Genomic DNA, 23,886 nt, shown 5'->3' with positions numbered 1-23,886 from the left:
TACCAGTTTACAAATATAATGTTGAACAAGCAAACCATTACATTAATATCTAGATGCACTGTAGGCCAATACAGAAATTCTACTATATATATCCTAATTAAAGGACAGAGATGGGTGCTGGTGTAATACATAACACTTTATTTCTGATTACTCAATATTTGTCAATTAATACTGGGTTTTACTCCAAAACAGGACGCATTAAAATGTCATAATGAAAGACACATGGGCAAGGCAATTTAACCCCCATACATGTTCAAATAAAACCCCACTGCACACAATACTTCACATATAAATAGTCAAACCAGAAACTGTTCAATCTCCTTCAACGTGATACACTGCAAACAGCACAATATGGTGATAATCATGATGGAAATTATTGCACACTGCCCAATAATACTAAGAAGGGAGAGAACCCCACAAGTATAGATGCAATAATAAACAAACCAAAAAAAAAACAAAAAAACAATACAATACAAAAATACACACACCAAAAAAATAAATAAATAAATAAAATACAAGTCCTGCTGGATGCGAAGTCTAATTAACCAAGAATAAGCAAAATCAGTACATCAAAGACACGGAGATAAAAGAAAACAGTGGCTGACAAACTCCCCTACAAATCAATAAAACAATCATGAGATCAAATCACTTACAAATATTTACTATTTGCAAAAAAATTCATATCTGAGACGTTTTCAATAAACAATTAGTGTCTCCACAGTCACAAATATAGAAGGCTTCAAACAATGGTGCGTCTGCAAATAATTAACCAAAACAGTTTTTAAAAACACCACTCATAATCTCATGTTCACAACAACACTTTCAGCATAAAACATTCAATCTTAATGCATTTGCAAAAAAAAAGAAAAAGAAATTGAAAAAATGATGAAACATGACATTGAGCAAAACTATTAAGCATTGGATAACAATACCCTTGTTGAACTGTCATTGATTTAATGTAGTGTAAATGTGATGTTTCTGATAGCTTTGAGGGCAACTCTGGACTTAAAGGTGCCCTTGATTCAAAAATTGAATTTACCTCGGCATAGTTGAATAACAAGAGTTCAGTACATGGAAAAGACATACAGTGAGTTTCAAACTCCATTGTTTCATTCTTCTTATGTAAATTTCATTTTTGCAAAAGACCTCCGAAGAACAGGTGAATCTCAACATAACACTGACTGTTACGTAACAGTCGGGATCATTAATATGTTCGCCTCCAATATTTGCATATGCCAGCTCATGTTCAAGGCATTAGACAAGCCAGTATTAACGTCTGGAGCAGCACAGCTGAATCATCAGACTTTATGCAGGTAAGGAAGCAAGGACAATAGTGAAAAATGGCAAATGGAGCAATAATAACTGACATGATCTGACATGAACTTTATGCAATGTATTATAGATTTGCGAGCTCGGGGGCAGGGAGTGCGAGCATTTAAAGGGGACACAATCGGCGCATTTCTAATTAAGCCTCAAAATAGGCAGTTAAAAAATTGAATTAAAAAAAATCTATGGGGTATTTTGAGCTGAAACTTCACAGACACATTCAGGGGACACCTTAGACTTATATTACATCTTGTGAAAGAATGTTCTAGGGCACCTTTAAACTCTGGACTTTAAATCCACCCCATCCCAGTAAAATGCCCAAGCTGCAATAAGGATGCCTGTGCCCATTCTTTCTCCTCCTGGGTGACCGGTCTTTTGATGTCTGCTAAAATCTCAATTTAACAGCCTTTTATTATTATCATTCATTTATAGCACACAACGGTGTACACCTACGATCATGATTTTTCAGCTGCATTACCACACACTGTAAGTGTATGTTAGAAGAATTTCATAAATACGATTAATCTTAATAGCAATAGCTTTAAAACACATTACATCATTAAGAAAATAATAAATAATTCAAACCAGTCAACATCACCAAAATTATTACTAACCTCGTGTTGTGGATGGTGTCATCTCAGACACTCTCTTGGCTGCAATTTCGTCTCCTTTTGGAGGGTTGAAAAATAATTTAACACAAAGTTTTAAACAGTTCATTTTTTAATTAAAGTTGGCATATACTGTGCTGACAATGTTTGCACAAGGTCATTACAATTTGTATTAATTCTATTAATAAATACAATCAAGGTAATTAAAATAATTTGTAAAGTATCATCATTATTATCAGCACAATTATTATCAGTATCATCATTTTATTATCATTTAAATTTAGAAATTATACACATTATTATTATTTATTATTATGTACATGCAAAATCATCAGTCCAGCTCTATGTTGTTTGGTTGTAATGCAACATAGCATGTTTTTTGAAGCTTATGTGCACAACCTTGCGGACAATTTCCAGAGGTTTCACAATCATTACTGTTGCAGTTGGCACCACTTCTTTTATGTGGGATGGAGAGTCCTCAGACACAAAACCAGCAGTTGCAGTTTGTAAAAGCTGAACTTGGATCAGTGGATTGTTTTTGTGATCATGTATGATATCTACAATTGACTCAATCTTTCCAATGCAGCCATTTCTTAGATGGACTGTAAAACTGTTGTGTTTGTGCTCCTTTCCGTATTTCTCTGTAGTTAACAGTTGTCTGTCATATATCTCTGCAGAGTACTCATCTTCTTCAGAGAGATCACAGACTGGGAGCATCTGGATCTTATCCTTGTGAACTAAGACTTTTTCTCGAGAGCATCCCAACACAACAAGACCTTCCTGCTTCTGTGCATTGGCAAGAGGATAAACTCCTAACCAGTCATTGACAAGTTTGTCCACCCTATTTGAGAGATCTGCCTTAGTCATCGTTTGTTTCAGTATTGTTGGAATTGAATGAAGTATATTGAATTGTCGTGCAACTTGAGATGGAATGTAATTTGTTCCATGACAAAACCTCTTCCATTTTTGCTTGACAGAGACTCAACTAAAGCTGGGACATTGTCACTTTGCAAATTGCCTCTAATATGACTTGTATTTTGACAAACATAATAAAAAAGGCAGGCACGGTCATGAAATAATAGGTAACGCTTTAGATTACAGCCCGGAAAGTACTGTGTAATTACAACGAATTTACAGCATAACTTTCTACAATTATAGTGTAACTATACAGTAAGTATGTGTAAGTATAGGGGAACAATATGTAAAGTATTGGGAATAAAGGGGTAACAACCAGGAAAATAACAAATTATTTATACTGTAAATATTTTTAACTAAGGGGTACTTATGACATATAACTACGGGGTAAGTATGACATTACGGGCTGTAAATTAAAGCGGAGCTTGTTACGCTCTTGTTTCATGTAGTTACAGGGTAAGTAATTAAAAAAATGCAAACAATCTGATATCACTGACAAACCTTTATTTGAAAAACAACTTTATTAAAAACAGGTCTACAACACTTATTATTCATTTTTTTAAATCAACTTTTCATTTCAAACTCTAAAGTCCTGACAGAAAGTAGCAAGTTTTGTCCGTTTTTTGGTTGTTGTTATTTCTTGCTTGGCTTCCTCCTGCTCTTGTTTCTCAGCTGATGAATCTTAAGAAGGAATCCCGTTGCTGTTCTCTATTATAAGAAAATACAGTGCACCCAGAAATTTTCTCATGGTTTAGGCTATTCATCTTTTCGCTTCTGACCAACTGTCACCAGCGCCTGCATGAGAGTCGACTTCGCGTTCGATACGGTTCGATGAAGCAGCGTGAAGCTTTCATGACGTTCTCGTGGGAGATTCGTGTGAAACTCGCGCGAGAACTGCCGTCTCTGTTATTCTGTCTTGTTTGTTTCTCATTCTCATTATCTGTTATTCTGTGTATTTTGTTGTGAGCATTACTAAAAAAAAAAAAAAAAAAAAAACTGACGGCATCCAGCGTCTGCGTGAGTTTCTCGGCACGCTTACGTCACACTTCAAGTTACGTCAAGCATGAACTCTCAACCCTCGCATGCACGCGCAGGAGACAGCTGGTCGAAAGTTTTAAAAATATTCAAATATTTGGTATTTTTCTTACAAATACGTATCGTTTCACTTCAGAAGACATCGATTCATCCATTAGGATCGTATGCATTACTGTAGTTATTGCTGTTTGTGCTGTTTGATGCTTTGACTTTTAGGAACACGTGAGCTTGCATTATAAAGCGTTCCCAGATGATTTATTTTTTTCCTAAAATCCTTTTTGTGTTCATCTTAAGAAGGAAAGTCGTCATGACATCTCAGATGGCATGAGGGTAAAAGTTGAGTAAACGGTGAGCACATTTCCGGGTGTTCTGTATTTTCTTATAATACAGAATAGCAAATGGGATTCCCTCTTAAGATTCATCATTGGAAAGAAAGAAAAAGAGGAACAAGAGGAGGAGGAAGCCAAGCAAGAGAAACAAATAAGAAGTGTTTTAACTTTAAATCTGTTTTGAAATAAGTTGGGTTTTTTTTACTTTATTTTATGTTTTATTATGTTTGTGTGGCCGGCAGACGTCCGCGAGGGTTTTTTCGCGTCCTTCTTCCCGTATTTACGAACTGTGTTACACAGACATTTCTGTAAGTACACATAGAAATAAAAACTGTCTGCTTTTTCTCTGATGACTTTCAAAACACCAGTGTCTCTATATATTCTTTGGATGGATGAGAATGCCATCTTGGGCTGAAACTACAAAATCACACCAGTTCATTCCTGTGATGAGCATCTGCCCCTGTACTTGCAAGTGTTTCTTTTAGCTCCATCTTACCTGACTTCATATTTAGGTATAGGCAGTCAACGTAGCTTTTGACATTTGGGCATTTAATCTCAATTAACCCAAACCTGTCTGGAGACGACCCCAGCCAAGGAGCGTCAGGGTGAATTACCAATGCACAGGGGTAGTGGTTGACCCTTTTAATTTGGCAAAACTCCCAGATCGCATCTGCCTCCAATTCAAGCCCCCTCCTCATAGCTGCTATCTGATGGATCCCTTGCAGTATCCGTTCAGCCAGACCTGCTTCAGTGTTCTCTCGAACGAACGTGGCAGATCTCCTGGAAACGTGAGGCGGTCAATCTATGCCTCCTTAGCTCATGCCATCCAATGCATGAACTCTGATCTCTGGTGGCACATTAATATTTTTGTGCCTTGTTCCAGGTGACCTCCAGACTCCTATGGTGTAGAAGCTGTTGTTCAGTAAAGACAAACATGCAACTGGATGGCTGTAGGTGGTAATTATGAAGAGGCACAGATGGACATGGTGGGGCAGCATGGAAGGAAAGGTTTTGCTTTGCTTTTGCAGGTTGTTGGTAGGACAAGGGACTACCGGCTTGAACCTTCACAGCTGATGCCCAAGCTGCAGATCATCTGCTCCTCAGCTGTGGAGAAACCTTTATATACCTCTGTTTCCTGGAAAGTGACAATATATTGATTAGCAATACATTACAATACACAATTATCATACCAGTAACTTAGCTGTAATTTCTATCCACAATATGCTATGCATGGCATACAAGTTCAGAATGGAGGACCCTTGTGAGAACATGTGAGTACGTGTATCCCTGGGGGTATGTGAAGTGACGGAGGGGGTACGTGAACAAAATGCAGAATTTTGCCATTCATTTAATTCTTCCCCAACTTAAAATATCATTATAAACCAAGAATGTATTTCTAAAAAGCACAATGCCGTAAATACATGACATCCAACCAAAATACCACATCTCAAAAATGACTGCATACATTTCCACATAAGCAGCATGCCTACGGGTGCCTAAAGGTTGCCTGCCTTGGCAAATCGTGCTACATTACTGATATTCTCGACAGTACCTGTAGATTTAGCACTTAATAGCATGAAGAACAAAAATAGTCTGGCACAGAGCGTGCATAGAGATCAATTTAAGATTTAAACTCATGATACAAAACACCTTTTGTGAGTTCTTGTTTTTAATCTTGTAATGATTTTAATATTATATGAGCAATAATGCAAATCCAAATATGTATATAACTGCAAAGGTGACATTTTACAACAATTCAACAAACAAAAAGTGATGTTCTTCACAGTATTTTTAGTATTTGCTCTATTTTGCAATAAAAAAAATAGTAGTTCCAATGTAAGCCATGGCAGAGCTACAACACACAGTACTGTTTCGTGAACGAATCTGCAGCTTTGAACGAATCGTTCGTGAAAGTAATTGATTCAATGATTCACTCATAAATACAGCCATAGATATACATAATAAAGGCTAGATGTCTCATCTGCACTGCTGGCCAATGGAGGTCGACGTCCGCACCTGGCGGCCATCTTGTCACAGTCAGCTCGCTCACTCGTAACATTGTGTTTTAATGGTGCATGTACTTTTTAAATAACCATAACTTGCTCAATTTTCTACCGATTTTCAAACTGTTTGGTTTGTTATAATCGTCAGAGATGTACTTATGACACTGCATACTTATGAATAATTATAACCATGAACTTCCATATGAAAATAACACTGAACAGAACAGATAGGTGCAATGAATATACACACGCACAAGGTATTTATGTTAAATCAATATAGGCTACTAAAACTCAGTGTACAGAATGGCAACATGAGATATAATATATATATATATACACACACACACACAATTTTACAATATGAATATTACATTTTACATTACTATTATAATAAAATAATTTGAATTATTACGTTTATTTTAACTTCTTCAGGGTTGGGCCATAGGCTTTTCCCCTCGACATTGCACTGTTCCAAAAAAAAAAAAAAAAGTGTCCAAAAGACATTCTGCGTGTAAACAAACTTGTAAAAAGGTTTAGGTCAACAACAATCTTGTAATACTATTATGTCATAGCCCTGCTGTTCCTGTGTAACAGGACCTGTATTGTACATACATCCACTAAGTAACTAACGATTATCCCAAATATAATCATAATATTGTCATATCTTACAGGTGAAAGGTGATCCCACAGGCTCTCATTTTGAGACTACGGTGATTGGAGCATCCGTAGGCTGCACAAAAGTCTGGCATCTTCTCCTATAAAGCCAGCAATTTCCTGTATCATAATGTAAGATGTTTTTAACAAACCAAACCAACCAAAGAGCAATTCTGCCTCTCCCACTGATGTAAAGTTGCTGGGTAGCAGCTAAACTGTAACTACTAGGTCTCACTCAAAGCTTCTTGTTATTAGCCAGCTAATAACTACAACCACATCCACAAAGATTGTAATTTAGACAAAAGATTAGCTGTCATAAAATCATTATTGGTGTCAGTAAAACCTATATTATTGAACAGCTCGATTGTGGTCTCAATCCTGCAGCATAGTTGTGTATCACAGTTACTTGCGCAAGTTATCAAGGCTAAGTCGTTTTTCGAAAAGAAAAGCTGCAATTTCCACATGTTCAAGCATCCAGAATTATAGCCACATTAATAACATTTGTAAGAAACCAAACCATTTGTAAATGCATCAAGATTTCAGCGAGATAAGAGTATTTGTGTTCGGGCAGATCACTCGCCTTACATCAGGTACAACAGAGCTCACCAGAAAGCTGGCCTGTGACAAGATGGCCGCCGATGATGGCGATAGAGACTCCGCCGTAAGACATCTAGCTTTTATTATGTATATCTATGGTTTTTACAAGGTCGCTTGGCGAGACCGGTCTCCACGATAACGCAAGTCTGTTCTCTGTGTTCTTGGAATTGAGAAACAGCCAATGCTGTGTGTGAACAGGACTTTTAGAGTCACATGGGTCTTTGTCATTAAATTTAATTTTGTAATGTTACTGTTCAAATCATGAATAATGTAATCCTCTTTATTAATATAGCAACACTTTAGTATAGCCTTCCAGGTGCCTCTGTTTAAATAAAGAGAGGCAGAGACGGTCTTTGATATTGATGGAGTATTTTATCTATCCTATAGAAAACAATTGTAGAATTAATTTGCTTACTATAAAAGCTAGAAGTGTTTTGAGGCCTCTTGACCTACATGACTATAAGGGTCAGAAATGTCTGAGAAGTTAACATGGACACTGAGCATATTTGCTGGTAATTTTCCACCAGACATCAGGTGGATGTGAAATGAATAAGACCATTATTAAAGGTGTCACGTGAAGGCTTTTGCCTCTAGGGAGTGTTGATTGTTTTGATACAATGTTTCATTGACACATTACTGACACATACAAGAAAACCTTTTAAATTCCAAAATTATAGAACATCTCCTCCTATATTTATAATATTGAGCAAAACACATGAAATAACACTTCATTTTAACATTTATCCTCCTTTAACAGTCAGAAACAAAGCATGCTGGGAACTAGAAATCTGCTGTAACATTCATATGGAAACATGTATGTGCAATATATGTACACAATAATGGATAACACTTTACATATTATAATATTATATATTAATATTACATGTAATGCTATTTTTGTCTTCATTTCTAAATATTTTCTATGTATCAATAGCCATACATGGTCAATGCATATATTGCAGTATATTGAAAAATATAAGCACTAGTTTCTCAGACATATGGAAATGTATAATGTAATATACTGCATTATACTTTTCAAAATATTCCCATATATTTTGTTCCATAAGGGTCCGCATGAAATGGCAGACCAACGTTAAACTCTAAAAGGGTAGGAAATTAAATCAAATTTAATGTGGAAGATTTTAAATGTGACATGATGATTGACAGGATGCAGTGAGTGACAGATCTTCCATTAGTAGTTTGTCCCAAAGATTGCATGCTCTTCTGCTACACACTCGAAAGTATGGATTTTTTCTTCACAAAAAGAGTACATACTTTTAGGCCAAAGTACAAGTAGGCGATTTGGGAGGCAGTATTTGTTTCAGGGATTTATTGTGGCCATTAGAGGTAGCTGTTCTGTAAAGTTTCCAGCTCAACACTGTCCCCTAGTGATCAGGAGTATTTGTGTTGGGATGTGACTATGTTTATTTTAAATGTTTGTTTGCTTTGCAAATTTGTGTTTGTCAAATTATGTTTATAGCCATATTTTATTTGCACAAATAAAAGAGGAAACACTCATGCAGAACAAGCCTGTGTTTATTCATTTTAAATAATTATTACTGAAGCTGTGGACAATCACATGGGTCTCAGATTAATAGGCAGGCAGGCAAGCAAAACATCTTTGCATCAGAATGCACTGATTAATATATCTTTTTTTGCATTTAGGTTTATATAGATTGGTGCATGTTTTGAACATGTATTCGTCATAGATCTGGATAAAATCTTTTTCAGGGCTGCACAAAGGTCAACTGCATGTCTCCACGGATGTCTAAAACATCAATCTCCTCCAGTTTAGTGTAACGATGCTTGTAAGTGTGAGTTTTTTCACCATTAACAAACACTTCGTATTGATGATGACTGCAAAAAATGGTGACCTGAAATGCACAATGACAAATATGTGAAACTGTACAGTCATTGTCCATTGTATTTACAGTCATATTTCTATATTGTCCACTTTAACAGGCATCATAAAGCTGTAGGCTACATGTAGCTTACACCTACCTGCATCAGTGCTCCTCTTTTATATGGCAAGAGCTCAGATCGTTCCTCTGCACCCCACTGCCCATCCTGATAAGTGTTGCGCACAACCACATTCTCATCAAAACGAGGACTGTAGGCAAACGCAATTCCATGTTTGTGCCGTAGACTAATCACTACTCTGTTGAACAAAGAAAATGAGAAGAGAATTATATATATATATATACTGCATATAGTGATCAGGTAAATTGTCATTATGACACTCCAACAGTAATAAAGAATAATATAGCTGCAAGCAGCAATTACGGGGCCAAGCACAAAAGCGGCACAAAAAGCCAGCCAACACGGCCGTGAACAATTAAAGACCTATTAAGATGATTTTAGGCAAAAGAGCTGAAAAATGATCAAAAATTATGATTTACTGGTTCATCACTTTCGGCCAATAGGTGGCGCTGTGACCAAATTAATGTGGTATGGTCAGAGTGAGGTGACAATGACATTTGCAAAGTTTGGTGTCAATATGTCAAAGCATTGTAGAGATACAGCTTCAAGAGTAATTTTTGCATCATATCTCAAATTCTTTGCTCCGGCATACGAAAACGGTTTGACTTATTGACTTGAAATCCATAACTTTTTGTCGGCACGGTCTGAAGATGATACGGTTCAATTTTGGTGAAAATCGGAGCAACGGTCTAGGAGGAGTTCGAAAAAGTGGGTTTTTAAAGAAAAACAATATGGCGGACAGGAAGTTCAGCTGACTATGGCAAATTTGATATCTTTGTTCTCGGCATGACCCAAGGAATCCACTGAGACAAGTTTCATTACAATCGGTTAATACAGTCAAAAGTTATTAGCATTTTTGTAAATGTTGTTATAACTTTTGACCACAAGGTGGTCAGACTCCTTCAGGGCATTGTGCTGATGACCCATACCGAGTTTTGTAAAGATATGTTAATGCGTTCGTAAAATACAGCATTTTAGCACAAAATTCAAAATGGCCGACGGCCAAAATGGTCGAAGTGAGAAAATTGGATATCATTCGACTCGGTATGATTCCCTGAATCCAACGAGATCAAATTTATCAAATTTATGATTTTTGGACAAACCCATCAGAAGTTATAAGCAAAAATTCATTTCATATCTCCGCACCAGTAGGTGGCGCTGCGCCGAAACACTGCATGGTACCTCAGGTCATGCTTGTGATGACATGTACCAAGTTTGGTCTGAATACGATAAAGCATTGCGGAGATACAGCCTCACTTCTGTTTTCGCAAGCACTAGGTACAATTCGTTTGCGAGTTTTTTGAAAACGGTTTGAGGAATCGACTTGAATTCCATAACTTTTTGTCAGCATAGTCTGAAGATGATCTGGTTCAATTTTCGTGAAAATCGGAGTAACGGCCTAGGAGGAGTTCGAAAAAGTATGTTTTTCAGAAAATTCAAAATGGCGGAAAAATTTTCATGACGGAAAATGACGTCATAGGGTGCAATCGATTCGGCTTGAGCCAAGGAATCAGAGGAAAAAAGTTTTCAAAATTCAAATTTTGTTTCTAGCCCTTATGGTTCAAAAGTTATTAACATAAATATAAGTGCAACTTTGGACAGCTGGTGGCACTAGAGGGAATGAGTTAGAGACTCCAAATTTGCTATGGACATAGTTCAGACTGTCCTCTAACTGTGTGCAAAATTTCACAACTTTCCCGCAAATGGTTCTATGGGTTGCCATAGACTTCAAGAGCGGAAGAAGAAGAATAATAAAAAAATAAATAAAAAAAAAAGAACGCCAACAATAACAATAGGTGCCTCCACACCTTCGGTGCTTGGCCCCTAATTACAACCATTTTAAAACAGCAGATTTATCCTAATCAACGAACCTCCCAGAATATGTAAACATACAAAGTATGTTGTACTGACAAATGCTTAGTTAGTATAGTTCACTTACACTACATTTTTAGTTATTAAAAATAACTGGAGGGAGTACTTGATAATTTACTTTAAATAAAATGTAATTGTTACCGTGGTTGTGTTTTGTATGCTGAATGTTTAAGTCTCAAGTGTGACTCAAGCATGATCAATTACAAAATAGTATCACAAATATGGAAGAATTATATCAATTCACTTTTAAAAGCAACCTGCTTGTTACATCTTTCTTTGAAACCAAAGTTCCAAGTGCCCAACCAAAGGGAACACTGATCCCCATAATAGTGAGTTCAAACAAAAACCTTTTAGGAAAATCAACATCTATTTATGAAGTCAATTTATGTGATGTTCTCTCAAATTTTTCAGTTGTGTTGACAATTCAACATTCAAGAATATGTTAACAGTTCCACGCTGAGCACAGAACACAACTGTACAGCACAAACGGTTTCCTAACAAATCCTGCAGTATCCACATTTTGTTGAGAAACAGGAAGTAGAATGTTATTTGAACGTTATTTGAATGTTATCCTCTCAACCTGCTCAACATTTTGAGTGTCACAGAGTGATCTGAGGTCACTGTGATTATCGCACGATCTCAAGTGTGGACTGGGATTATATGCCAGAGAAGTGACATTGTCAAACCTATTTGCTTGGGGACTGATGACTCCGTGGATGATGATGACTTTGCCAGGCTGAAGTCCACCAGGGATGACGCTTTTGTACGGCACCATCTGATTGTTTGCCAAAATAATTAAAGATATTTATATTAATATTTATATGTGTATAGAATATTAACTATTTAATCCCTTTCCAAACTTTAAGTCAAATCCACTTTGAATAATCCTTAAAGAAATCATTGTATAGTTTCACTGTAGTGCACTGATAAAATAAATGTTTTTTACTACCAGTACTAGTGCTGGTTTAAACCACAAGCATTCCTCGTTGTCTTATGATGATTTATGTCACCCAAAGTTAATATTAGAGATTTATATAGTCTGTAAAACATTTCCGATGACTTACAAAAGATCCTGAACATGCAGCATGAGGCGGCTGTGAACAAAAGGAGAAAAACGCAGGTAAGTACATTTGTTTTTAAAGGGGAGGTATAATGCTATTTCATGCATTCTGACTTATTTACACTGTTGAAGAGTTGGATTCTCATGCTAAACATGACCAAAGTTTCAAAACACGAGTTGGACATATGATGGAGTATTTCTGTGCCAAATCCACTACTTCTGGTTTCGGTAAAAAATTGAGAGAGATTTTTTCAAGTGTGTCCTGTATGACGTCAAAAGATAGAGGAATTCCTTGCACAGGCACTTCTCCATGATAAGCGCGCACACACACACATATCACCCAGAGCAAGAGCAAGAGCACGCCCATCAACGGGTTTCGTTCGGGATACAGAATCCGAGAGATTTTTCAACAATGGCTGTGTCCCAATTCAGGGGCTGCATACATCAGCGGTCTCATTTAAGAAAAATAACCATTAGATTGCAACGTAAGAAAGAAATTACAATATTTTACACCTCATAATGAATATCAGTCAATTTTATTACTGTTACTTTTCTTAAATAAGACATCCTTGATGGCGTATGCAGCCTTCAAGTGTGACCTCCGGAGGACGAAGCGTCCGAAATGAGACGCAGCTCCTGTCACCAAAGGAGTGTGTTTTTGGTTGTGAGGGAAAGATTACCTTTTTCAGCTTCCCAAAGAACTCAGCGTTAAGGGAACAGAGGATGAAGTTTGTTTTGCCAGGGCAGCAACGGATTTGTGCACGTATGTTTGTTTGTTCCCGGCATTTCGGTGATGAATGGTTTGTCCATCTTTTGTATTATAATGATGTTGCAGCTAACAGACATCTCGCAGAAGCTGTGAGCGCTCGTGACTCGTTAGCTCTGCCCACAGCACTAACGGCAGACACGCCTCCAGGATCTCGGAAAGACTCGGTTTTAGCGCATCTATATTCATAAATATGATAAGAGATATGAAGGATGCATTGTTACTCTACATGTACTCAAGATTAACATGAGATTGGCAGAAACTGTGTGTGATATACCCCCCCTTTAATCTTGAGGTTCTTACACTGGAAGCAACAAACCAAATGTTTCAAATTCATTTGTCCTTCTTGTCAGTTCAACAATGTGTCTTAATGTGAGTGTTTGGACTATGTCAAAAAAAGAGCGAGGCATCAGTTTACTATCGGGGATTTATTGTCACATCACATCCAGTGTAGACAGCATGACTGATTGTAATGGGTTCAGTTTTCTTTTGTCAGCTCGCGCCACTCACGTCCAGTGTAGACACGGTGTTACAGTGTGTTTGTAATAAATGTCAAACAGCATTTCACAAGAGGGCTCCGAGCTCGGTATTTGGCCCGAACCCAAAGTACTTCCCCTGTATATCTGGTTAGGAAAGTAACCAGGCAAGTGTGAGGAGATGGAGAGTGGTGGAGGGATGCTAAAAAACTGTTGAGGAATATGTGCGAGTCAAATTATATGGGTATGTTTGGCATATGTCTTCCCCAGTGTTTTAAGTGGAAAAATGGTGCTCCCATACTCCCAATGCTCAGTTCAAAACGTATTCCTGAAAGGGTTAGTTCACCCAAAGCAGAAAATTCTGTCATTTATTACTCACCCTCATGCCGTTCCACACCCGTAAGACCTTCGTTCATCTTCAGAACACAAATTAAGATATTTTGGTTGAAATCCGATGGCTCCGTGAGGCCTTCATAGGGAGCAATGACATTTCCTCTCTCAAGATCCATTAATGTACTAAAAACATATTTAAATCAGTTCATGTGCGTACAGTGGTTCAATATTAATATTATAAACCGAGAATATTTTTGATGCGCCAAAAAAACAAAATAACGTCTTATATAGTGATGGTCGATTTCAAAACACTGCTACAGGAAGGTTCGGAGCATAAATGAATCAGTGTGTTGAATCCGGAGTTCAGAGCGCCAAAGTCACGTGATTTCAGCAGCTTGGCGCACCAAAAATATTCTCCTCGCTTTATAATATTAATATTGAACCACTGTACTCACATGAACTGATTTAAATATGTTTTAGTACATTAATGGATCTTGAGAGAGGAAATGTCATTGCTCCCTATGGAGGCCCCACGGAGCCATCGGATTTTAACTAAAATATCTTAATTTGTGTTCTGAAGATTAATGAAGGTCTTACAGGTGTGGAACGACATGAGGGTGAGTAATAAATGACAGAATTTTTATTTTTGGGTGAACTAACCCTTTAAGAAGGGAGGGCACGGCAGGCTTCTGTACATGCAACTTGTCGGAAGTGCCGGTATGCAAGGAAAACTGGTGGTACGCTAAAGATAAAAATAGGGAAAGAGATAAGTCTTTCCCAGTGCTTGAAGTGGAAACTTCTGATGCTGAGACTTTTCCTTAAGTCTTTCCTTTAGATCTGTTTTCCCTCACAATCTAAAGATAAGTGATTTACAGATGCTAAGTTGTCTAAAGGTGTGAATGTGTGTTTTACTGCCTATGGATGGATCCGTGGCTGAGTTTTTTTTTTTTTTTTAAACATTGTACAGAGGTTCCATGAATGTCTATATTGGACACGCAAAAGATAAGATATAAACATGCCAAATTAAATGGAAATATTTCTCATTTCAGTAATGCGTATGAATGAATTTCACTAAGGTTGATCAATGTTTTTCATTTCATTAATGTTTATAAGAGACATTTCAATAATTATGGCCTATATGGTCCCTCACAATAAAATGTGTTTTTTTTTTTTTTTGTTCTCACCGCAACACGCTGGAAGGCAACTAAACTCAGTTCCACCTTTCCAACAATGCGGAATGTGTCCGCCCAAGAGAATGGCATACGGTGCTCGAACTCCGAAAAGGGTTTCCCATTGGTACTTATCTAAAGCCAGAAACACAGTAATTTTTATTGTAAAAAAAGGCATGTAGTGATGGATGATAGAGTATTTAACTAAAAACAAACTATTATCTGACAGAAAAGCACCTTGTAAGATCCCTGGGTGACGAAGATCTGCAGCGCAAATGTCTGGCCTCTTGGGAAGGGAGTTTGGGACTTGTTTTCCTCTGAGCCCCAGATACCTTTCTGAAGGGTGTTGTGCACTACGAGCCCAGACCCTCCATCATAGCGAGGGTTAAAGTGCAGAACATGATCAGACCCATACAAGAAGTCCACATCAAATCTAGAGAAAATGTGTTAGAATAAGAAATAACAAAAGAATATAGTTTATGGTGACTGTATTTTCAAAATACATTGCAGTAAGAAAAAATATGTTGCATTTGTTACTTTGACTTTTTAAGAAATGGCAATTACATAAAGTGTAAATCTGTAATTGTAAAACTATGGTTGATGAGATAAAGCACAATCATATCAGTTTATGAGTCTGTTACTCACCTGTTGGCATCTGGCAAAACTCGGCCACATACAGTAATAATCATTCCATCCTTCAGTCCTCCCTGGATCGGAGTAGTGAATGGGACACTCTAAAAAGATTTTATATCAGACATTCCATAAAATGTGTGTTTGTACATCTTGATGCACTTGTACTACTTGCAGTATTTTTATTCTGTGATTATTAATGAGAATAAGATCCATGGTCAAGCTGGTAATGCTGTTTGTGGAGTTCTTTAATCCTTTGCTAAGATCTTAAAATATTTTATGTCTTTTATCTTCAGCTGATTTAATCTAAGGCTGCGGCTGAAGTCAGATGTAGTTCTTTTGTTTCTGCTTGTCTCTTCTTTTTTCTCTTCTTGTTTCTTTTTCCTTCAGTGATTCTGCTTGTTAACAGCAGGTGTTCATCACTAATGCTCAATCATCACTTAATTGTCTCATTAACTTCAACACTGCTTCAGTGTTACTCTAACACTCTGTAGATGGGACAACATCCTACACTTAACAGCGTTGATTTAGCCAGTGTTGGTTTGCTCTGAAGGTGTTTTCCGCTCTGAAGGAAATATTATCGCTCTGCTCATGTGCTGTGCACTGTAAAAAAATCCTAATTTTACGGAAAATATTTTTTTTTATGGTCATTTTCTTTTATTTTAAATTATACTCAAAAATCTGTAAAATTACTTACAATGTATGTAAATTAACAACTACAACTAAATTAACAATTACATTATTTTTTCTGTTTTCTTAAATTACAAACAAACGTATGTAAAATTACAAAAATAATCAGTAATTAAACCGTAACAAAACAGTTAAATTATAAAATGGTCAAATGAATAGCAGCCAAAAAACCTGTAGAATTAAAGTAAATTTATTAATTAAAATAAACCTAAAAAACACTGTTATTTTACAGGTATTTCCTGATTTTAATTCAAATGACTTGCAGCAACAGATCTCTCAAGATCTCAGCATCTTCAATTATCACAAACCAGACTTTATTTATTTCATCCTAAACTTCTTAATGAGAATTAAAAAAGGTTTAGATGTTGATGTCTTATTAAAAGAAAAAAAGTTTGATGTCACCATTATGGAGGAGAGCATTTGCTTTAGTTGAACACTTAACCTTTGACTCTGTGCAATTCTAATGCATGTTTGTTATAGCAAAAAATGCTGTAGAAACTCTGATCAGATGATTTTGGCTTCTCATTGATGATATAGTTGTTATGAAGTAGCCTGATTCACTGATATCACAATAATCAACATATGAATCTCAACAATGGTGACAATCAACAAAAATTTTTTGCGACTTTAGTAGCTTGTTTTGTGATTTTCAGAGTTGATCTGAATTATTTTTTTTAATTGTCACCATTGTTGAGATTCATACGCTAATTCTAGATGTCTCTGTAAGTCTGCATGATCTTGACAAAACATTTTCTGCATAATGATTTAATAAAATTGTTTATAGTATCACATCACTGGAATAGTATTGGCATGTGAAACTACAACTAATATTAAACAATTTAGTCAGAGATCAGACTCTGATATCAGTGAATCAGACTACTTCATGATGACTAAATCATCACTTAAAAAGTTGACCAACATCATCTGATCAGAGTTACTCTTGCCCTTTTTTTTTTGTTGTTTTTTTGCTGCTATAACAAACATGTATCAAACACACAGTTAAAGCAGCCAGAGAAATACTAAAGTTAAAGAATCAAGGGTCAAAAGCCCAACTAAAGCAAGTCAGAATGGTGACTTCAAACTTATAATTAAACATCAACATCTAAACCTCTGTTAATTCTCTATAAAAACTTCAGTATGAAATAAATAAAGTCTGGATTGTAATAAGTAAAGATGCTGGGATCTTGAGAGATCTGTTAGTGTTTCATGTTCTCTTGGGTTTCTGTATTGTGTGTTTTGTGGGTCACCATTGTGCTGAAGAGTAGAGCCTGTGCTTCAGTCCAGGATGAGCCAGAAAACATTAATGTTATGCTGCATGTTGTTTTATTTCAGAGGCAGTAACATATACTGCAGTTACTTTCATTCATGTGCGTTATTTCTGATTAAATGCAAGAGATTCACAGTTTTGTTAGCATGGATATATAGTGTTTTTTCTGTAAGAGTGTTTTGCACTTTATTTGAATTAAGATATTTTACATTTATTTTACAGAGTTTGTTTGGCAGCTTTTGCTGAAAGTCATTTGACCTTTTTTTTAAGATTATGTTTTGCAGCTAAGGTGTTTTATTGTAATAATTCATTGAATACATGTAAAACAACTGTTTTTCTGTAAGAAAATTTCTGTTAAAGTATTTTTGCACTTTATTTAAATTAGAATATTTTACTTTAATTGTAAGGTTTTGTTTGGCAGCCATAGCTGACAGTCATTGACCATTTTTTATGATTTATTTTTTTACAGTGTGCTCCAATACCTGTCAGGTATTGTCAGTTATGTTTCTGTTCCTTTGTTTTGTATAATTTGGTTTTATTGATATTAAAGTTAATCTTCATTTGGATTCTGCCTTCCCTTATCTCTGAGTTCAACCTTGTGTCTTTAACAAAATATTCTTTACAACCAATCATAAAACAATTCAGTGAGTTCACATCAGAGTGCTGAAAACATGGAAGATAAAATAACAAATGAGTTTCTCTTTCAGACTGAAAGAGTTTCACATGGATATGGCTGAACTTGAGTTTCATGTCTGTGTAGGGTCTGCACAGTCTCAAGGATGAGCAGGTCCCACCATAAACTGTGTTTAAGCCTCAATTCACGGAACTTTGGTTTGTAAATCTTACATCGATTCCGGCCCGGCAGACACTAATGGATCACGAGACCTTCTTTTTATGACTATTTCGATAAGTCCCAAACCTCTCCTCTGTGACTTCAAAGGAGATGCGAACGCCACGGATCGGGTTTCGAAAGACAGGCCCGAATTCCAAACGGTCATAAAAAGAGAAAATACACGCACGCACCCACAGACACACACACACACACACATACAAAGACTGTATACACAAACATTATACCTGCAAATATGAATGTACCTGCCATTGTAGTGCTCGCTGCATGTATGTGTTACTAGTGTAGAATCGTAGAATTGACTGTAGTAGGTTAGTTTTCATGTTAAACGATAGTAATAGAGTGTAAAGTGTATCTTCTTTATATGACGAGAGACACCTGTCGAGTTTGATCTCTCCGTAAAGCTGTGAATCCGAGCTATTCACTCATGTACGTTACATTTCTGCCAAATGCATCGTTCAATGTTTAATAATACTATGAAGGAAATGCACTGATTCAACATACCATAAATTTATTCGGGAGACAGGACAAAGGAATGTGGAAACCCGCCAAATCGCAACGCTAGCATTGGAGGACGTTATCAAGAAGGCGTTCTGGTCTGTTGTCTTTAAAACACCATGACACGCGTCTTTTGGTGGCACAAGTTTTCTGCACGAGTTCCTGCCGTCAAGACGGCCTCTCTTCTTTATTTTCCGGTCATATTATAACAGTTAAACCTTCGTTTGAAACTTCGCCGAAACAACCTCCGGAAGAAGAAGCAACTATCAAACCGAGCGCTCCGAAACTCCAAGCACCCTGACTAACCTATGCAAGTATAACGTCTTTACGATCTTAAATACTGAGTTTCCTTTTGGCTCTTAAAGGTGAACTGTTGCAATTTGACCTGCTTTGATCATCTCTTTCGTTTCTGCCTTTCCCTCTACTTTGTATGTATTTGTATTTACTTGTGTCCATTTAGCCGTATAACCTGTGTATTACCCGTTTCGTATATTAAACTCATTTTATCCATGCTTTTTGTTCACTTGCTCATTTTAGCAACAACCGAGTCACTTTAACGTTCTGATTCTAATATCCTTGCTCTATATTTGAAGGCTATGATAGAAAGTTAGTCTCCCGGCCCGAGAATAACATTTCTGTCATGATAATCTGTGGATAATTTTCCGTTTCGGTGGACGAACTGATAGTTTTCCACATAATTATTCAACCAGAACTAATCATATATGTGATTGATTATAATTCGTTGTAGTTAATTCACCATATATGTTTAATTCCCCGTTGGGTCGATATATGAACGTCATAAAGCTTTCTGAATTATGATATTCATATTTCATCCATAAATTGATTAATAACTGTACGCAAAATAAACATCCACATAATGTCCACTGTAGTTATTTAGATTTTTTTGTATATTGATTCCTCATCTGAGGCTTAAATTTGAATCAATATATATATATATATAGTTGCAAGAAAAGTAAGTGAACCACTTGCAGAATCTGTGAAAATGTGAATAATTTTAATAAAATAAGAGAGATCATACAAAATGCATGTTATTTTTTATTTAGTACTGTCCTGAGTAAGATATTTTACATAAAAGATGTTTGCCTTTAGTTCGAGACAAAACAATAGCTGAACTAATTAAAATAACCCCATTCATAAGTATGTGAAGCATTGATTCTCAATACTGTGTGTGGTTCCCTGATGATCCACGACTGTTTTTATGTTTCGTGATGGTTGTTCATGAGTCTCTTGTTTGTCCTGAGCAGTTAAACTGAGCTCTGTTCTTCAAAAAAAATATCCAGCTCCTGCAGATTCTTCAGTTTTTAAGGATCTTCTGCATATTTGAACCCTTTCCAGCAGTGAGATCTGTGTTTTCATACTGAGGACAACTGAGGGACTCAAACTCAACTATTAAAAAAGGTTCAAACATTCACTGATGCTCCAGAAGGAAACACGATGCATTAAGAGTGGGGTGAACACTTGAATTTATAGATCAAGGTAAATTGCACTTAATTTTTCTGCCGGGAAACATGCAAGTATCTTTCTGTTGGTTCTGAAGGGCAGTACTAAATGAAAAACAATGATATTTAGACAAAATAAGAAAAATTGGGACATCTTCATCCTGTTCAAAAGTTTTCAACCCCCGACTCAATGCATCGTGTTTCCTTCTTGAGCATCAGTGAATGTTTGAACCTTTTTTAATAGTTGAGTTTGAGTCCCTCAGTTGTTCTCAGTGTGAAAAGATGGATCTCAAAATCATTTAGTCACTGCTGGAAAGGGTTCAAATATGCAAAAATGCTTGAAAACTGATGAATCTGCAGGACCTGGAGGAATTTTCTGAAGAACAGAGCTCAGTTTAACTGCTCAGGACAAAGAGACTCATGAACAACCATCATAAAACATAAAAACAGTTGTGGATCATCCATCAAATTATCAAATATATATTTGTTTCATAATGGTATATTAATTTGTGTCCAAAAAAAATAAAATAAAACAGTTGGTGACTTACCGGGTTGAAAAACGGCAGTTGTTGATGCAGAGCCATTTTGACAGATTTTGATCTCTTCCAAATCCTTAAATTTATCAAGACAGACCACCACTTATAAAATATGTAAAAATATCTATCTCCAGTGTAGCTGTGGTTGACTGAAGCTCCACTTTCAGGATTCAGTTTCTCTATCTGAGTTAATATTTAACCACTGTGTTTAAATTGCATGGCCCAAGAACTATGAAGTTCATTCACATAGAGTATTAATGTAAAAACCACAGGCCAACGAAAGAATCCAGTCAAACAAGGGAAAGGATTCCTGCCTATAATTTATATCCTGTGCTTCAGGATGATTTCTCTTAAATTATTTGATTTAGATCAAATAGACATTGGTGCTGTTTGATTGATTTCAGTGATAATCAATTGTGTCTGTTACAAAATAATAAGTTAATTAATTAGACCAGATTTTTGGGAGAGAACAAATTTGACTTACTGTCATCTGAAGAATAACACAAACCTTAATTTAGAAATTAAAGTGCAAATCAACAAAAAAAGTGCAAAAATCTATTATATTTTCAGAATTACAGAACAGTTTCAAAACCATCAAAGTCATCAATGACTGCATCAAATGACAAATTTTGAGAAGCATCATTATTGATGACAGCAAGTCCACCGAGACGCTCTTGGGCCATGGTAGATCTCAAGTATGTTTTTTCCTTATTACAACAAAGAGAAATATGAGAAATATGGAATGCCTGAAATAGTCTAACAGACAACAAAGGCAACAAAATAAAGGCTTCATATTGTAATTTATTTGTAGATGTTAGCCAGCAAGCTAGCTAGTTAATATAATTAGCATACCCATTTAATTTTTTTCTATTTTGTGCATACAGGGGAAAATGGCATACTTAAATGATTTTAAATCATGAATGCTAGATTATAGTCCTAGTCCTGGTCTTTTTCAAAAGACATTTAGTGCACTTTTTTGTGAATTAAAAGCAAGCAGTAATGTAACTGAAATTAAAACATTACTTACATTTATTTTAAAGAAAATAAAGTAAAATTAAATAAGCAGTTAACCACAGTGTCAGTGTTGCCAGTTAAGATGGTCTAAAAAGGCTATTTAAAAAAAAATGCATAAACATCATGGGCTGATCCAATGATTAACTTGTGATTCTTACCTCTATATTGCTCTTTTTTTCCAATAGGGTTTGGGACCTTGGTCGTTCGGACTTGGCAAGTTTGACTCAGGAGAACAGACTCGTGAGGACGCGACTCCAGTGATTCTGCAAATGGCACAGCAGCGTACTTGATATACGTCTCTCAGCTCACTCCGGCTTCTCCAGTTATCTCTGTATGTAAATTTTAGCCAACAATAAAACCAAATGTGTTATAAAACACCACTCTCCCTCTTTTCATTTTATTTAAAAAACAAACATATTAATAGCCTCACAAATGTGGTTCAGGCAACACGTTCATTGATTATCTTCAATGTCTGCATACATAGACTATATATTTATAACAAAATGAAATATTAAACAACCCTGCCTCTTTTCGTTTACATTTCAAAAATATTAAACATATTAATACATGTGCATACTCTGATTATCTTCACTGTAATAAAATGAAATATAAAACACAACTTTTTTTTTTGTTTGTTTGTTTTTTGGTTAAATGTCAGTTTTAATGATCAATATTCATATAAAAGGTATAAGAATATACAATAAGAAATAAAGCAAACAATTCAGTCAAGCGTACAAAATCAACATTTTAGTAGGATACAAAGGAAAAGTTAAATAGCTATATATAAAGCTATGAAACGTCACTTAGCCTTCAGCTAAAACGATTTGCCAAGGAACAAATTATAGATTAATGAGACCAAAGATCGCCCGTTAGATATACAAAAGACAAATTATGTCATGTTTAACCACTACAGAGACATCTGAGCCAGCGGCAAACATCCGAAGGATTAGCCGAGGTACAGCTGCTCTCGGCTGGGTACATGAGCGCTGAACGCCCGGTGATCGTCTGGATCTCACAACTCTGAAAACGTCAGATCAAATTTTCAGAAAGGCTCTATCTTTATCAATAAACCACAAATTTGAGCTCTAAACCAGTACATTCTTGCCTGAAAAACTTTTAAAACTATATCAGTAATATGTTTAAAGGGGCTCTATGTAGGAATGACACCCAATGGTCGAAATAGGTACTGCAGTCCAAATTCAAAATATTGTTTGCCCCTTCCTTCCTTCAAAGACGCGGGTGGCCAGCAGCTTGAAAACACGCAACAAGAGGGAGTGTAACTGACAATGAAAGTTGAGGAGACTTACACACTGTAAGCTGATGAGTTGATTTATGTGTGTTTTAATATGCTGTTGTTCATAGAGATTTTTTGATGGATTCAGAGGCTTTTTAGGTCAAGTAGAATCTGCGATTCCCTGACCCAGTTTGTTTACTGGTTTCCATGGCTACAATACGCAGTGTTTTCCGCCAACTGGTAACCTGTGATGTCGAAAAACTATTGGATAAACTGCAGCACACAGTTTCACACAGACCAAAATAAAGACAGATATTCCGACACGGAACACACATTTCAAAGTAGAATATCTGGCTGTAGCATTGTGTTTCTGAGGAACAAGTAGGTGAACTTAGTTTTCTAAATATCTGCAAACATATTGGGTTATTTTTATGCTTTATTAAAGTAAAAAAAATTACATATAGCTCCTTTAAATTACGCGGGTTACCTGGCTGTGTCAAGTCCGCACAAGCAAAGAGTACAGAACCCAAAAGGCGACACTCTGATTATTTTTGAGCAACAGCCACTAGATGGCGCTCCGGTAG

The 23,886-nt window shown here is 36.2% G+C and overlaps 1 protein-coding gene across 3 annotated transcripts; it reads right to left on the bottom strand.

The window, feature by feature from the left end:
* Window positions 1-9,005: 9,005 nt before the first annotated feature.
* LOC137007168 (galectin-9-like) lies at window positions 9,006-22,260 on the bottom strand. 3 transcript variants are annotated; one of them, XM_067368507.1, is made up of 9 exons: window positions 22,227-22,260; window positions 21,067-21,130; window positions 15,769-15,857; window positions 15,361-15,556; window positions 15,139-15,258; window positions 12,384-12,413; window positions 12,006-12,094; window positions 9,469-9,625; window positions 9,006-9,341 (listed from the first exon to the last, which is right to left on the bottom strand). In XM_067368507.1, exons 2-9 carry the CDS (start codon window positions 21,100-21,102, stop codon window positions 9,195-9,197), a joined length of 864 nt encoding a protein of 287 aa, XP_067224608.1. In that variant the 5' UTR covers window positions 21,103-21,130; window positions 22,227-22,260; the 3' UTR covers window positions 9,006-9,194. The 3 variants fall into 3 exon arrangements, with proteins under 3 accessions (XP_067224608.1, XP_067224618.1, XP_067224628.1); XM_067368517.1 differs by lacking the exon at window positions 22,227-22,260 and having other exon boundaries at window positions 21,067-21,359; XM_067368527.1 differs by lacking the exons at window positions 21,067-21,130; window positions 22,227-22,260 and adding an exon at window positions 19,065-19,491.
* Window positions 22,261-23,886: the final 1,626 nt, after the last annotated feature.

This window comes from Chanodichthys erythropterus, chromosome 3 (assembly GCF_024489055.1).
Source record: "Chanodichthys erythropterus isolate Z2021 chromosome 3, ASM2448905v1, whole genome shotgun sequence".
In the NCBI taxonomy this organism is placed as follows: domain Eukaryota; kingdom Metazoa; phylum Chordata; class Actinopteri; order Cypriniformes; family Xenocyprididae; genus Chanodichthys; species Chanodichthys erythropterus.
Note: the sequence above shows the minus strand (reverse complement) of the source record. Positions and strands in the feature narration are given on the sequence as shown.